General features: G+C 40.4%; 1 protein-coding gene, 1 long non-coding RNA gene and 1 other non-coding gene across 4 annotated transcripts in view; 1 reads left to right on the top strand and 2 right to left on the bottom strand.

Moving 5' to 3' along the window:
• Window positions 1–491, bottom strand: part of LOC119877038 — an 84,576-nt gene extending 84,085 nt beyond the window's left edge. For both annotated transcript variants that reach the window (XR_005370572.1, XR_005370573.1), the window contains exon 1: window positions 225–491. This is a non-coding gene — a long non-coding RNA (uncharacterized LOC119877038). The remainder of the gene's footprint in view (window positions 1–224) is intronic.
• On the bottom strand, window positions 170–241 carry TRNAD-GUC. The gene has a single exon. It is a non-coding gene; the product is annotated as a tRNA-Asp (tRNA).
• A 168-nt stretch (window positions 492–659) lies between the features above and the next one.
• Window positions 660–16,140, top strand: part of LTA4H (leukotriene A4 hydrolase) — a 34,805-nt gene continuing 19,324 nt past the window's right edge. The window contains exons 1-7 of the mRNA XM_038558701.1: window positions 660–927; window positions 6,910–7,040; window positions 8,456–8,576; window positions 10,951–11,019; window positions 13,039–13,143; window positions 14,158–14,210; window positions 15,889–15,961. Of these exons, the coding sequence (XP_038414629.1) occupies window positions 769–927; window positions 6,910–7,040; window positions 8,456–8,576; window positions 10,951–11,019; window positions 13,039–13,143; window positions 14,158–14,210; window positions 15,889–15,961 (711 nt within the window). The 5' untranslated portion in view covers window positions 660–768. The remainder of the gene's footprint in view (window positions 928–6,909; window positions 7,041–8,455; window positions 8,577–10,950; window positions 11,020–13,038; window positions 13,144–14,157; window positions 14,211–15,888; window positions 15,962–16,140) is intronic.

The raw sequence follows: 16,140 nt of genomic DNA, 5'->3' as shown, positions 1-16,140 counted from the left end.
CAAGGACACAACTCTGGAGATGTAAAGCTTACAGTTAATTTGACATTATTTCTTTCGTATTCACTTTTGAAATGTTTGGAGGAAAAAAAAAAAAAGAAATGTTTGGAGGAACATTTTCATCGTAGTAGTCGTATTCTGACAAGAAAAAAAAAATTAGATGCTCTCGTGCCTCCCCGTCGGGGAATCGAACCCCGGTCTCCCGCGTGACAGGCGGGGATACTCACCACTATACTAACGAGGAACTGCACGTAAGCGGCCCTTCTGACAAGCCTCTTATTGCTTTGCAGTCTCCGCGGCCTTCGGCCTTCCCCACCGCCTCCCGCCAGCAGAGTGGGTCTGACATTCTGCCGTTGCCACTGCGACGTCCATCGAAGTTGAACAAAACGAAAATAGGAGCGTTCAAATGATCTCCCCGTTGCTCCGCTGATCATTTCCGTCTGCCCACCCCTCCTCCGGCTGCCCCCGCTCCCCTCTCTTCCTCCTCCTCCCCTCTCAGGAATGCTACCAGTCCTCGCAGCACCCCTCCGCACACACACTCCCAGGGAGCAAAGCGCACGCCTTGTCGCGCTGCACCACGGGACTTGTAGTTCCAGCCACGCTACACCCCACTCTTCCCTCACCTTAAGAAACTTCCCTTCCCGGCGGGCGCCACGAGTTCCGCTTGCTCTTTATTGCCTCCCTCTGTCCCCTGCCTCTAGCTCTCAGTCGAGTGGGCTGGCAGCCGGCTCTTGGGGTGCCGATCGGCGTGCGGAGGGACTCCCGAGAGCCATGCCCGAGGTAGTGGATTCGTGCTCTTTGGCCTCTCCGGCTTCGGTCTGCCGGACCAAGCACCTGCACCTGCGCTGCAGCGTCGACTTTCCCCGCCGGGTGCTGACCGGCACCGCCGCGCTCACGGTGCAGTCTCAGGAGGACAATCTGCGCAGCCTGGTACGGTGGGACGCGCGCCCAGTGCCCGCCTCGCCCCGGCCGCCCGCTTCTTGCCCCTCATCCCGCCGCCGCCCCCTCCCAGGCCCACGCTCGGGTCTGCCCCGCGCCTCCCTCGTGCTCCTGCGCAGCCCACAACTCCTGTTCCGCACCTCCCTTCAGCTCTCACTGGCTTCTCAGCCGCCCCTTCCTCGGCCCGCACTCAGCCTATGGCGCCCCTCCGCACCGCGCTTGTGTCCGCATCCCTCGGTCGCCCGCTACCTGTGCCTCAGTGGCTCCGCCTGCACCCTCTCCCCGACACCCCTCCCCAGGCCCTCGGCACATCCTAGCGCCGCATCCACGTCCTGCTCGCACCCAGAGCGCGGGCTTCATTGTAGCACCAATCCTCCCTCCCCCGCTATCCGAGTTCCCAGCGCGAAGCCCCCCGTGGCCTCCCCATTTCCTCGGCCTGCAGCCCACAACTCCCTCCTCGGGCCCCGAGTTTATTCCAGTCCCCGCGCACCTTCCCAGGCCACGGTCTCCTCTAAGTCTCGGACCCTGTGCCCTGCCGATGCTCACCGGACCCTCTCCTACACCTGCACTTCTGCAGGATAGGACCCATCGACCCGTCGTGGTAGGCTTCCCCCAGCCCCCCAGCCTCCCTACCGCCGTTCTCGAACCCCTTAGAATTTACGGCTCCAGACCCCCCACCCCCACCACGATTTGATACTTCCAGGCTCTGCTAGCAACATGCAGCTCTTCTTCTCCAGGGTCCTAGTCCTGCTACCTTTGATTCTTACCACCCGTCTCTTCAAATAATTTAATGATGGATGGATGGGCCACTCACGCTTTCTGAGCGTATCTCAATACAGTGTATTACATACAGTTGGTTTCAAGGAGGGAGTAATTATTGCGCTTCTTAGGAAGTAATATACCTCTACCACATCGCTAGCCACTTCAGTGATGAAAAACTTGTTTAGATTTGTGGAATGTTATTAAATTATTTTATCTATACAACATAACCTGTTTTCGGTGTTCTTACTCAAAGTGATAGTATTTGGATTGTATCTTTCCCCTGAAGAATTTCATAGGTGAGCATTTTAGAAATAAGAGGGACAGGGAAAGACCAGCCACGGTGTATTTTGCAGAGTGTTGTGGTATCTGCTTCAGCACGACATTAAGGAACTTGATTACTGAATGTTGTAGGCTTGATGGTGGGAAATCAGTGGGGTCAGTTAATTGGGCATAATAAGAAGTTTAGATAAGAATTGGTGGTTCTCATGACTCTTTTCCTACTTGTGTCATAGGCCTGTATTTTGAGTTCATTAATATGAACTAATATAGCAGGTAACCTACCCTTTGTCCTTTAACATCTCTGATTCTGATTTGAAAAGTAGGTGGACTCCCCTATGTATTGATATTTAGGCACCAAAAGTGCTACAAGGAAGAAAATAAGGTATTACAAGCAAGAAGGTTAACTATTTCCCTATAGATTGTACTTTGGTCTGCTTGAAGTACTGTGCTATCTATTATTGCAGGCAGCTTTGCCTGCACAGGATTGGCTGAAGTCCCGTCTCAATGCAATCTCCCTTTTTATTAAAAGAAAATAGATTTTGATAGTTTATCACTACTTAGTATGACCTTGCACCCTCACTTGTTTTGTAAAAATAAAGGTTGAACTCTGATCTTTGAAGAAGCAAGAAGACAGGATGCTTAAATTCTGAAAAGCCTGTACCTTCAGTGTCCCAGTCTCAACTTGCACATTGTTTTTGCGTTCCCCAAATCTTGAGAGAAGATTTTTAAATCCTGATGTCTGGTTAGCATGTCTGCTTAGCAAATTTAGAGCCTAAACTGATAATAATGTTAGATTTTATACAAGGAAGGCTAGTTGTGGTACAGTGACATCTGTGTATAATTGTTTGCTTATTCATGGTGACAACTTGAGGCCAAGAGTTTGGCTTTATTTCTTCAAACTCAACTTCTTTCCTCCACCAGATTACAGTCTCTTGAAGGTAGGGCTATGTTCCATGGCTCTTTGTATCAGGCTCCTAGTATAGTAGCACCTGCCACGCAGAGGACCCTCAAAAGTTTGATGAACTAGTGGGTGAATTCAATTAGAGTGCAGTCCCTGAGCCTTACGCAGGCTGTGCTAATAATAGTGCCAACTGTATCTTGAGGGTGAGTGGACATCCTACCTCCCCACCACCAATAGAGAGGACCCCATGCCCATGCTGGTGAGGACACTGAGTGTCCTTGCTCGCTCTATTCCTGGAGTCCTTGGTGCTGGGGAATGTTGAAAGAGCTGTACCAGTAGGTTTTACTAGGAGTAAAGCCCAGCTTTTCTAAAAATCTTTTTGAAGTTTTGGGTTATTTGGCCTCAAGCTTGGCATTCATTTGTGACAGTGTCCAAGCATTTGTTCCTTTTGTTGAAATTTTCAACCTTTTTTAGGTGTTCTATCAGCTGGTGGCTCAAAGAGGTTCTAATGTCTTGGCCAAGATCATATACTAGTGAGTGGCAGAGCCAGGGAGTGAACACAGATCTTTCTGACTACACACTCTCCAGTCTTCACTAAGTAAATGGCTGAGCCAGGAATCAAATCAAGGTGTTTTGGTTTGGGTTTTAACAATAACCCAATTTTTTTTTTTCATTGCAGCACCCTGCAAGTAACAGGTAGAAAATGCAGATAGAGATATAATACTGAGGCAGAAAGCTTTTTAATTTAAGCTATTACTTTGTCACAGAAAGAATTTGAGTCTGCTTAAAACAACATATGCTGTATAAGAAGCTTAAAAATAATTTAAGAATTTGGAGGAAGAGGGAAGGAGGATAGTGAAAACCAAACCCATGACATCAGGCCCTAGGAAGGAAGAAGTGGGTTGTGAGGTTTACATCGAGCTTGCCAGCAGCCTGTGCAAAAAAGGAATTAGTAAAAAAAAAAAAAAGGGGAATTAGTTATATATCCCATGGCAATCAGCCAGGTGCTTCGAAGTAGAACTGCTTTTGGGGGTGTTATTCAAAGAGGATACCACAAGATATAGTAAATTATATCCCTAATAACTTCCTACTATTTGTAGGTCTGTTTGCTACAACTATGTATGGTATCTTGGCCTTCTGCATAGTCGGTGTTCCACAATATTTGGTTGAAAAGTACTAGTTCCAACTTTTCAACAATGCAGTTTCCTTTTTTCCATTACTATTTTTGATCAATTGTTTAGTAGTATTTATTAGTGAAATTTGAAGGGGAATTTCTTAAGTAACTTGAGAATGATAGCTGAGGTCAAGACTTGGAGTATACAGCTTAACCACTGCATTTTCTCCTTTCTCTTGGTTCAGGACTCACTTCATGCATTAAGTGATACCTACGATTTTTTTAGGCACTGTACTAAACTCTGGGAATGCAAGCCCAAGTAACATTCTCTGTCTTCTTAAGAACCCTCAATCTAGTAGAGAACACTTATCATTCTAATGTGGTACAGTAAATGGCTATAGGAGAGATCTGGACTGACTACTGTAATAAGTACAGAGGATATGAAAAAGATTTCAAAAAATAGTCACAACAATAATTTGGCTCTTCTGATTCTGAATAGGTTTGAAAAGTTGAGGTAATTAGATATAATAGGATGTGCTCCTCTGGGAAATAAGCCAGTTGATTCATCCTTATGGCTATAAAAGTAGTATAAATATGAGTAGTTACATACATGGATATTCAAATTAAGTTTTTAAAATAAGTCAGAGAGCCATAAATAGGAATATGAAGGAACAAAGGAGTAACCCTATTATTCATAGTAAGATATAAGCCTAATAAAGCCACATAATCTGAATATGCAAGTACAAGAAGATAAGTCAGTTCTACTAATTTAGAGTAACAGTGGTTGAAGTACGCCAGAAAGAAAGTAACCCAACAGGAATAATTACCTATTTGGAGGGAAACAGGCGGCACCCCTAACAAACTTACCTGCTTTAAAACACACACACACACACACACACACACACACACACACACACCAGAATGAAAATTTCTTTCCAACCAAATATTGTTTACTCTAGAGAAGTAGGAATCAACTTAATGATTATGGTTATGACTGGCCTTCTAACTCTCCCATGCTATGGCCGGCCAGATTTCAATAGAAAGATGCCAGAGGTTGGGAGATCAGATTGTAGGCAGTACTGAGGCAGGGTCTGACCTAGAGTGGTGGTAAAAGAAAATAAAGTATGAAGACAGTGTGAAAGAAAAATGTGTTAACTGGCTATGGGGGCTTGGCAAGTGGGATCAATTGAAGATACTTCTTTTTAAAAAGATTTTATTTATTCATTCATTCATGAAAGACACAGAGGCAGAGACATAGACAGAGGGAGAAGCAGGCTCCCTGCAGGGAGCCCAATGCGGGACTTGATCTCAGGACTCTGGGATCACACCCTGAGCCAAAGGCAGATGCTCATCTGCTGAGCCACCCACACGTCCCCACTGAAGGTTATTTGAATGTCTCAAACTTTAGGTACCTCGAGGATTCTGTTAACAGAAGAGAGAAATCAAGGGAGAGAACTGATTTGGAGACATAGGGTGGCTTCATTTTTAGAATTTTTAGAAGCCCACTGAATATGAAGCAATATTTCCCATGGAAATGTCAAGCAGGCAACTTAGATCTCTCTAAGTGGCAGTCCTGGGGAAAGGATGAAGAATTGGTTGATGAGGTGGGATAAGTGAGAACTAGGAAGTGTTCAATATGGTAAGAAAATCAAGGGATTGAGGGCACCTGGGTGGCTAAGTCAGTTAAGCAGCTCAGGTTGTGATCCCAGGCTCCTCTCCACCTCATGCTCCCTCCCAGTCTCTCTAAAATAAATAAATAAATATTTTTTTAAAAAAAATCAAGGGATTGAGGCTAGAACATTGGGACATATCCATTTTTAGGAGCTAGAAAGTAGGGGGAGGAAATGGCATTAGACAAAACCATTTATGTGTAAAGTCAAAGAAGCCAAGGAAAGGACTTCAAACAAATCATATGGCCCATAACGGCTATGAGTGGACAGAGGTCCAGAATACTGAGCAGAAAAGACCTCTTGAGCAGGAGGCATGCCCTGCCCTTTCAGAAGCAGAAGAGCTAGAAGCCAGACTGAAGAGAAGGAAGGAGGAGAGATTGATGAAGAAGTAGAAATAGCAGCCATATATTGCCCATGGAGTTTAAGAAAGAACGGAGACAAATGAATAGTTATCAGGGCAGAAGGATCAAGAGAAGTTTTAAACATAACATGGGAGGCTTGTTTACATTGTTTGGAAATGGTCTTGTGGCATAGGAAGGTTGAAGACTCTAGAACAAAAGATTAGTTAAGAGTGAAAGGTATTGTCTCTGGCGCTCAGAGGATTAGGGGAATGGAAAACACTGAGTCGCTTGTTGCCACTCCCTTCCTGCCCAGAGCAGTTGTCCTCAATGGGTAGATACACTCTCAGTCCTCTATGGGTCATTTGGTTGGAGTTGCCACACCAGGTTGGGCCTTCTCAATATACGTAATGGCAATGTACAACCCACTTATTTGCCTAATGAGTGCCATGGTTTGTTTTAATTTTTGGATGTATGAAAGTACCTAGGAGTTGGAGCATATGAATTCCAGGAAGAAATTGCGGTAAGATATATCAAGGTGTTGTGATGAAAAAAACTTCCGTCATAGATGAATTTTTTTTCATAGCAGAGAAGTTAAGTTTTAGGATACAGGATCAAAGACATTTTAACCTAGATTTGACTTACACTTGAGACCCTAAGTTTGTGTGACTATCCCAGAATTACCCAGCAATAGATACGCCAACTTCAGAACCAAAAATCTTTCAGTAAAATTAGAGTCCCAAGAGACAGGACCTACACTGACTTTAATTCTTCTAATTTCACTCCATTTTACTATCAGCAACTAGTTCTATTTTGTAATCATTATAGTTTACCTATATCTAATATTAGTTTTCTCTGGTGTATATTGAACAATTTTCTTACCATTTAAAAATACTAACTTAATTCTAGACTTTGGATACGAAGGACCTCACAATAGAAAAAGTGGTCACCAATGGACAAGAAGTCAAATACACTCTTGGAGAAAGACAAAGTTACAAAGGATCACCAATGGAAATCTCTCTTCCTATTGCTCTGAGCAAGTATGAGTGTTACCCTTCTCTTTTATATGACGAAATAATGGAGAAAAAGATTTTTAAACAATCTTCCTTTCTAATTTCTAGTTTGTGTGTATGTAGTAATTGGCGCTCTTACTGATCTGCTGTTCAAATTAAAGCTTACAGTGAAAATTGTATCTTAAGATTCTAAAGAAATTCATTGTATGAGATACTCAAGAAGAGGACTTTTGATAGTGCTATTTCTTTACTGATCATGGGAGTGATCTAGAGTGATGACAGAAGCATGCCATCTTAAGGAAACATTTTGTAATCATCTGGGAAGCTTTTATAAGATGCACATTTTTCACCTTTTCCCCAGAAGCTGGCTACTTTTATTAATGGAATAATGGCAATGACAAACAGAACAGTTTCTATGTACTAGTCTTGAGATAATGCCTTAAATACATTCCTTTATCTGATCCTTATGGTAACCCTTTGTGGTATGATTTCCATTTTACGTTGAGGAACGGGAGCTTCAGAGAAATAAAGTAACTTATTCAAGAAAGAGGCAGCCACAACTGTCATATTGAGAGCATATCCCACTCCTTGATAAATTGGGAAGGGGAAAAAGGATGGAAAACCATTGGCCTAAAACAAGAGTGATCTACCCCACCTTTCAGTGGCCAATGTTCTCATGCCTTCTCTTCCCGTTTAGGAAAAAGAAGGGAAACACCCACAAATAACTTGTGAGGGAGATCTCACTGACCTCACTGTACAGATCAAGAACCATAGTGTAGGTGGTAGAGTCAGGATTCAAACATAGGCACTGTGCTGGTCTCCAAAGTTCTTGCTATTACCTCATTACCAGTGCTGCTCAAACTATCTGGGGTGAAGGACCAGTTTTTGTTATTTCCAATTTGTCACATACTGATTCTTTTATAAAAAATGAATTACTAGGAAGAAGAGATCAAAAGCGAGCACACATTTTTGAGTCAACAGCCATTAGAGTCACTCTAAAAGTTTCTAAATGTGTATTATCAATTTCTTGACTTGTCCCATAAGTCAAGCACTGCTTTGTGTCATGCTCTGGCACCCACCGCTGTGTGGTAGTCCACCTACCGCTGTGTAGTAGTCAAAGTTCCAAAATTATTTCTTCCACTTTCCCACTATGATAAAAGATTGCATGATATGACAGGTGTAAAGTGTCAGACATGCAGTGGTGTATTCAACGAATATTAGTTCTATGACGTCTTCAGAAGCACTTAGTGTGGTAGAGTGGAAAGGATCCAGTGGCAGGCAATCAGGTAAGAAACTTAGGATGCAGCATTCCTAGAGCTCATTCTCAATCAGTAACAAGACCTAATAAAATAACATTTTTATTATTTAGTCTGTGTATTATGAATTCAAACTTTAGTTAGGTTGAATTATACTCTGCTAATATATTTGTTTGTTGCATACAGAAATCAAGAAGTTGTTATAGAAATTTCTTTTGAGACCTCTCCAAAATCTTCGGCTCTTCAGTGGCTCACTCCTGAACAAACTTCTGGGAAAGAACATCCATATCTCTTTAGTCAGTGCCAGGTAAAAAGAAGGATCCAGAATGACTAATTATACAAAAAATTCCCTGCACGTTTTGTTTACTGAAGCCAAGTGGACAGTGGTCTTTCGGATACTCAGGTCTTACCTAAGATAGTATTTTAATTTGTCATAAAAATGACACACATTTTCACTGATATCTCAGTATTAACATATTCTTATATTACTTTAAAAAAGAAACTCAATTTGAAATCATGTCCATTGAAAGTAGACTATAGGGTCATTTTTATATTTATATCCTGAGCACCTAGGATAGAACTTAGCATTCTTGAATGGGCACTCAAGAAATGGTTATAAAAGAGAAAGGAAAAAAAGTAATAAGACAAAAGTAATATGTACTGATTATGAAAAATGTTAACAATAAAGAAGTGGAAAGTGAAAGATCAGATTTTTCAATCTTCTCCAGAAGTAACCACCAGAAGTAACCACCATTGAGTTAGGTGTGCAGCCATTCCAGATTTTTCTTATACTTTTACAAATGTATATGGTATATAAACATATTAAATGTAACTTTAAAATCCTACGATTTAAACTATTTCTGTTTAAAGATTAAAAATAAAGAATCTCATAATCAAAGACAATTTGTCACAAGGTTAATACATATGAAACTATCTTCTAAAAGGAAAAAAGCCTAATTTTGTTAGTAATCTGATAATTTATAATGAAAGGCACTCATTTCATTAAATGCTTACTGTATTTTCCAGCATTGTGCTGGGTACTTGGCATATTTAATCCTCAATATTCCTATGTGATAGTAATATCACATAGGCTCAAATTTGAATACAAGTCTAAAAAAGGAAGCAGTATTGGAACACGAAATAGACAAGTTTACTTTCTATTGCCAATTGAAATAATTTTTTAATCTAAGAAATCCTTAGAACCTTAGTTCAGTTATCTGAAACAGATGTGGTTTTCTAGGCAAGAGCGCACAAGTGGTGCATTTCTTATAATATTCGATTTTCAGTTAGTACTTCTAACAGAATGTCCCATAATCTCAAGTTGGCGAGAAATGCAAGATTTGAGAGTCACCAGAATGTGAATTTTGAATATGTTATTCCATTTCTTATTGGCAACAGTGTTTGAAATAGAGGAAAGAGATTTCAGTTAAATTAAGAAATGACTGCAGTTGATGGGAAACATGTGGACGTGATTTTGTTTGATGAGTTTGCTGCAGTTCTCTGCACACTTGCCCGGGTGTGGGTCTATCCAGTGAAACACATCTGAGAACCCCTGTGGCCTCACTGAGTCCCCAAACTAGGGACTGCAAAGGAAGTCTAAAGGCATGGTCTTAGATCCCTGTTTTGGGAGGGAGAGTCAAGTGGTTCTTCTAGTCCTACGTAATCCATCTAGAGATCATTTGGGATCCCATATCTTTGGAGAATGGACTAGATTTGAAATGAAAAGGGCTAGAGTTTGAGGGTTGTAAGGAATCTTGTTGAGGCAGCAAGTATGTCTAGAATTTAGAGATGTTCAGAGAGATGTTAGTGTCAGTATTCCTTTAAGTTCAGGGGACCGTCTCAAGGAGTCTGGGGCTCCTTTGCTTACTAGCAATTGGCAAGGAGTCTGGGGCTCCTTTGCTTACTAGCAATTGGCAAGGAGTCTGGGGCTCCTTTGCTCACCAGCAATTGGTCCAGATTTATTTGTAAGGAGGCCAGGGTATAAAATTGAAGATACCCGGGTCTTCCTTCTCAATGGAACCAGCATTCATGACAGATGAATGCGGAAGCAGAGAAATGCTGCATATGTCAATGAATCTGTCCAGATGGTACTGAGAAAGACTGTTCTTTCTTCTTCCTTTTCTTCTCAGTTTTCGCTCTCAAAGTTTGCTGCAAGATTGGAATGTCAAGATTCTAGTGACACTCCCCAAGCAGTTTTCCTCAGAACATGGGCGTCCCATTAGATGTTAATAACTAACCAGAGAAAGGGGACTTCCTGTTAAAACAAGTATACGTTTCTTTGTTGTAGGTATTTTCAGAGTCTCCAGGAGGCTAATGTTCCAAATGACTCTTTAAGACCGGGATGTAATATGCATGGTTCTCAATTTCACTTCACCAAAGAGCCCTTTTTTCTCGGGGTCCCTAACAGCATCTAACTGGACATTGCTGTTACTTAGGGCAGAGAGTAGGAAACAACGCTTAACATTGCTTCATGCTTCAGCTGAAATGTGAGGACTGACCAACCATACATTAAAATGGGAAATCAGACCTTTTTTGCTCCTTCAAATGATCTGAAAAAATGTGAGACTTATTTCTAAAAAGAATGTGTCTAAGGACAGTGCTGCAATTTTAATTAATTTCATAATGACTTGATTTATAAGAAAGGGAAATAGCCTTTTTCTTTTTCCCTTCCCCCGTCCCAGGCCATCCACTGCAGAGCAATTCTTCCTTGCCAAGACACTCCTTCTGTGAAATTAACCTACAGTGCAGAGGCAAGTATCACAAATTATTAACTGAATTAAATGACTCATGTAAGTAAATGTGGTATAAATGATAAGGAGAGATAATAATTGGATTTTTATAGTTAGTAATATTTCACTTCATTAAATTCTACAAAAACTATGTAACAAAGAAGCTGTGGACCTCTTTTTGCATCTCTCTTTTAAAGACTTTTATTTTTAAGTAATCTCTACACCCAACATGGGGCTTGAACTTACAGCCCTGAGATCAAGAGTCACATGTTCCATGGACAGAGCCAGCCAGGCACACCCCAATATCTCTCTTTTAAAGGCAGTTTCAAACATAAGTGTAATGAAAGGAAGTAGGTACTATTCTGATTTTATTTTATTTTTTTTTAATTTTTATTTATTTATAATAGTCACAGAGAGAGAGAGAGAGGCAGAGACACAGGCAGAGGGAGAAGCAGGCTCCATGCACCGGGAGCCTGACATGGGATTCGATCCCGGGTCTCCAGGATTGCGCCCTGGGCCAAAGGCAGGCGCTAAACTGCTGCGCCACCCAGGGATCCCCCCTATTCTGATTTTAAAAGGAGTTCAGAATTAATTCTAGACCTCAAAACAAGAATTTGAGGACAGCATCTTTTAATTTTTTAAAAATTAACATTTGCAGGATTAAAAGTTCTAGAAATGTGCCTTATAGCCATGTAAACCTCTGTCTAGGTACCCTCACAGGCATAGATTGTAGACTTATCTGAATACATTTCCACCTGATTCTTGTTGTAGGTACTGCTAATCCTTTTACAAAAAAGCACCATAAGAATAAATAAGTACTAAATAAATAAATAAATAAACACTAAATAATACTAAATATATACATGCATGCTAGGTCCCAAGCCAGACCTACTTAGACCACGCAACTAGAATTGAGAACCAACCTATCTTTACGGAGGCTTATTGATTCTAGATCATCCCACAACCAAACCACACCTAGTGTGTATAGTGCTGTAGAAAACTATATAATGGAAGACAAAGAATCCCAGGTTTTGGACTCTCCTCTACCAGTTACTAAGTGCATGACCTGAGGCAAGTCTTAGGACCTCAAAACCTGGAGTTGTCTCATCTGTATAACACATCACTGACTAAATAAAGGGTAGAAGCAGAACTAAATCATTTCCCAAGTGCTTTTTAGCTCTAGATTTATGGTTGTCGTAGCACTGGTTCTGGAGCTTCTGAGTCTGCCTCAGAAATAGCTTTAAATACTGGGCCATGCAAGAAGAATATGGAAGTCTAGAACTTAATGGAATGTATGTTTGCTAGATCATTAATATTGAGGGGATAGTCCTTGATTCTAGTATTCATTAGAAATAAAACTTTCAGAATCATGGAACTTGGGTACACATTTAAGTGACTATAAGGTTTGCCCCATAAGCTCCGTAAGCATATTTTCCATACAAATTCCCAGAGAAAATTATTTCACGGTTCTGGGCAATAACTTTTACTTTCTCATAATTATGACCCTTAAAAAGCTCTTTGATTTGCAACACCAAGTTTATGTTTTAAATATAAAACTTTTCAAAACTGTATTCTCTGTCCTAACGTAAGTATACAAGCTCGTGAATCTGTTTGGAGGGTGTGGAGGAAGACAGGTGTGGTGGTTACCACTGCCAGGAAGGTTGCTGGGCACTTCTTCTGTACATATTCTTTGCAGCAGTACTATGAGGTTATTACTTTTGTTTGATGGGAAAACTAAGTCTCAGGGAGGTTATTTACCCAAGTCCATGCAGTTAGTAAGTAGTAGAGCTGGAGTTTTAATCTAATTTCTACCAGGTGCTCTTAACATGGATGGATGAATGGATAGATAGACCACATTCACTTTCCAAGAAGCCAGTTTTATATATTGCTAATTTTATGGATAAACCTGATATGCCCAAACTTCCTGGACTCATTGTCTTCTCACAGTTAAGATGGGGAAAATACTTTATTTTACACATGTGGTTTAAGATACATAGAATCTTTTATTTATAACTGGAAATGATTTATCTTCTTGATTAGGTATCTGTTCCTAAAGAATTGGTGGCACTTATGAGTGCTATTCGTGATGGAGAAGAACCTGACCCAGAAGACCCGAGCAGGAAAATATATAAATTCAGCCAAAAGGTAAGATCTAAAAAAAAAAAAAAAAAAAAAAAGGTAAGATCTTAGGGCCTACATTTCTGTTTTAATTGGTAGTGAACTATAGATAGCTTTTACCTGTCCAGAGAGCAAAATTGCCTTTGGAATATTTCAGAATTTAGAAAGCAGCTTCTATCTTTGTTTTCTTTCTTTCTTTTGTGGTAGTAAAATGTTGTGGAAAGAGGTTGCTGGATAAGCAAAGTAAGGACATGGCCTGATCCCATTTTCTCTCATCCCAGTTAGTGTAGCAGGATTTCAGTTATTTTAAGTTACACTTTGGCCCGCCCTCATACCACAGTGCTGGCTTGTGGTTATTTAGTGTTTGCAAATGGAAGAGCTATATTAGACCAAAAAAAAAAAAAAACAAAAAAAAAAAGCACAAAACAAAACCCAACCAAACAAAAAACCTTTGTTACAGTATTTAAAGTTAAAATTCCTATGTAACTGATAATTTGACTTGTACCTTTGACCTTTAATGAATTGTGTTTATGCATGCTTTTTAAAATTGACCTTTGTAATAGAACATGTAATTGAACCACAGTGGACAGTGGGATCTGGGATTCCAAGCTCCCAAACCTTCAGCATTCTCTTACTGCTGGATTATTTTATATGTCTCTCAAATATACCGGGAGTGGTTTTCTAAAAAGGAAGTAAAAAATTGTTTTACATCAAGAAAAAAAAAAACTTAAGAAAAAAGCACAGTTCCTTCTTAGAAGTTAATTTTTGAGAAATACTTGAAATGGACCTTGCAAAATTATGTGCAGTCATGTCTTTCACATTTCAGAAGCTGTCTTTCTTAGTACAATAAAAGAGAAATTGATGTTTTGAAATGTTTTACATCACAATTTTGAACTATTTGACCCCCTAGAAATGAGACCGATGAGATTTGAAAAGAAATTTACTTACTTTTAAATATGAACTGTCTTATTCTGTAATATTTTTAAGCATTAATTTGAGCATGTGTGTGTTCTTTTCTTTCTTTTTTTTTTCTCCCTTTAGGTTCCCATCCCCTGCTACTTGATTGCTTTAGTTGTTGGAGCTTTAGAAAGCAGGTGAGCTTTTGAACAAATTTTGAGGTTACAGAAAGATTAAAACTTCAGGCATCTTGAACCTCTGGCAGAAATAACTAGTAGCTCATTTGTGCCTGTCTCAAGATCTCAAGCTGATAGCTCTGGAAAAATTCAAATCTAATCATAAAATGTAAATAACAATTAATTTTCATTTAAAAAATCTTTATCAGTCACCCTTCAGATTTTCCAGGTATTGCAGAATGAGCATGATGAGTCATGCTGTGACTGTGAGTCGTAATAACTGGCTCACAGTCACAGAACTAGGAAGTGTCAGGGCCAGAACCTGGATCTAGGCTGTCTGACTTTGCAGCCTGTACAACACAGATGGGCCCTGTCCAGCGTGGCAGCCACTAACTACATGAAGCCTGAGGTGTGCTGTAAGTGTAAAATACACTAGATTACACTGGGTAAACAAACTATATTGTTAAAATTTATTTCATCTGCTTCCAATCTTGCTTTTTTAAAACATGACTACTAGGAAATTTGAAATTACATATGCAGCTCATATTTTAGCTCATTAAATTTGTTGGATAACCCTGGTTACTGTTGCTACTCAGTGTGGTCTAGAGACCAATAGCATGGTATCACATGGGACTAGATTAGAAATGCAAATTTTTGCAGGACTAGGTTAGAAATGCACATTTTTGGGCCAGATCCCCTGAGCTACTAACTCAAAATTTGCATATGAACAAGCTCCCCAGATCACCTGTAGGCACGTAAAGTTTAAGAAGCAACTGCCTTAGAATCTACCTCTTCTCTGGGGCAGGACACCTGAGCAAAATCTTATTGTTTGGGATTTGGTGCTACATAAAATTTTTAGGATGAAATTTTGATGAAAAGAATATTTCTGAGTTCTAGTCCTTTGTAAGTGATATATCATTCTATTTCTTTCCTCCTTTTTTTAAGATTGTGGTTAAAAACCCCATGAAATTTACCATCTTAACCATTTGTACATGTACATGCCAGAGTCAGCAGCTTTCACTAGGTCCACATTGCTGTGAAACAGATTTTCAGAACTTGTTTCATTTTGCAAAACTGAAACTCTATACCATTTAAACAACAACTCCCATTTCCACCTCCCTCCATCCCCTGGTAACCACCCTTCTACTCTTTGTTTCTATGAGTTTGAATACTTGAGATAACTCATAAGTGGAATTGTTGAGTATTTGTTCTTTTGTAACTGGCTTGTGTTACTTAACAGAATGCTCCTCAAGGACCAGCCCTGTCGTAGCATGTGACAGGATGTCCTTCTTTCTCAGTTTGTTTCTTCTTCTCTGAGTGTTCAACCTTTAAGCATGTAATGAATTTTACACCTGCCCTTGATCTGGAATAGCCTCTCACTGGGCCATGACTGAGTGTCTATAGTTGTGAGATAGCAAGAGGAAACTAGATGCCCAAAGTCCTTAACCAGAGCCAGTAAGCTAATCTTTGGGGGCCCAGACGGGTGCCCCCTTAATAAGCTGCATATTTACTGGTACATACAAGAGCAGGACTGTATCTCAGAGGAGCCATGAAACCCCCCCTCTGTCCCATGAGCACATGGCACATCACACCACCACTACTGCTGTCAGGATTTGTACCTAGTACTCGAGCTCTTTTCTGGAACCAAGTAAGTAGATTATCGTGAACTTCATTTTTATCAAGCTTTTCAATTTTGCAGGCAAATTGGTCCACGAACATTGGTTTGGTCTGAGAAAGAGCAGGTGGAGAAGTCTGCTTATGAATTTTCCGAGGTTGGTCATATAGTTACCCTTTTTCATAATTGTGCTAGAGGATAGATTTAAGATTTTAAGTATGACATGTGATGGTGTTAGCAATGTGCTGATGTGCTAAGAGAATCAAATAATATCTTACTCTGTGTGGATTTGCAGTTGCTACATTTTTTGCATCAGTATCATTTAAAATGAGCATC

The sequence above is a fragment of the Canis lupus genome, chromosome 15 (assembly GCF_011100685.1).
Source record: "Canis lupus familiaris isolate Mischka breed German Shepherd chromosome 15, alternate assembly UU_Cfam_GSD_1.0, whole genome shotgun sequence".
Taxonomy (NCBI): Eukaryota; Metazoa; Chordata; class Mammalia; order Carnivora; family Canidae; genus Canis; species Canis lupus.
Note: the sequence above shows the minus strand (reverse complement) of the source record. Positions and strands in the feature narration are given on the sequence as shown.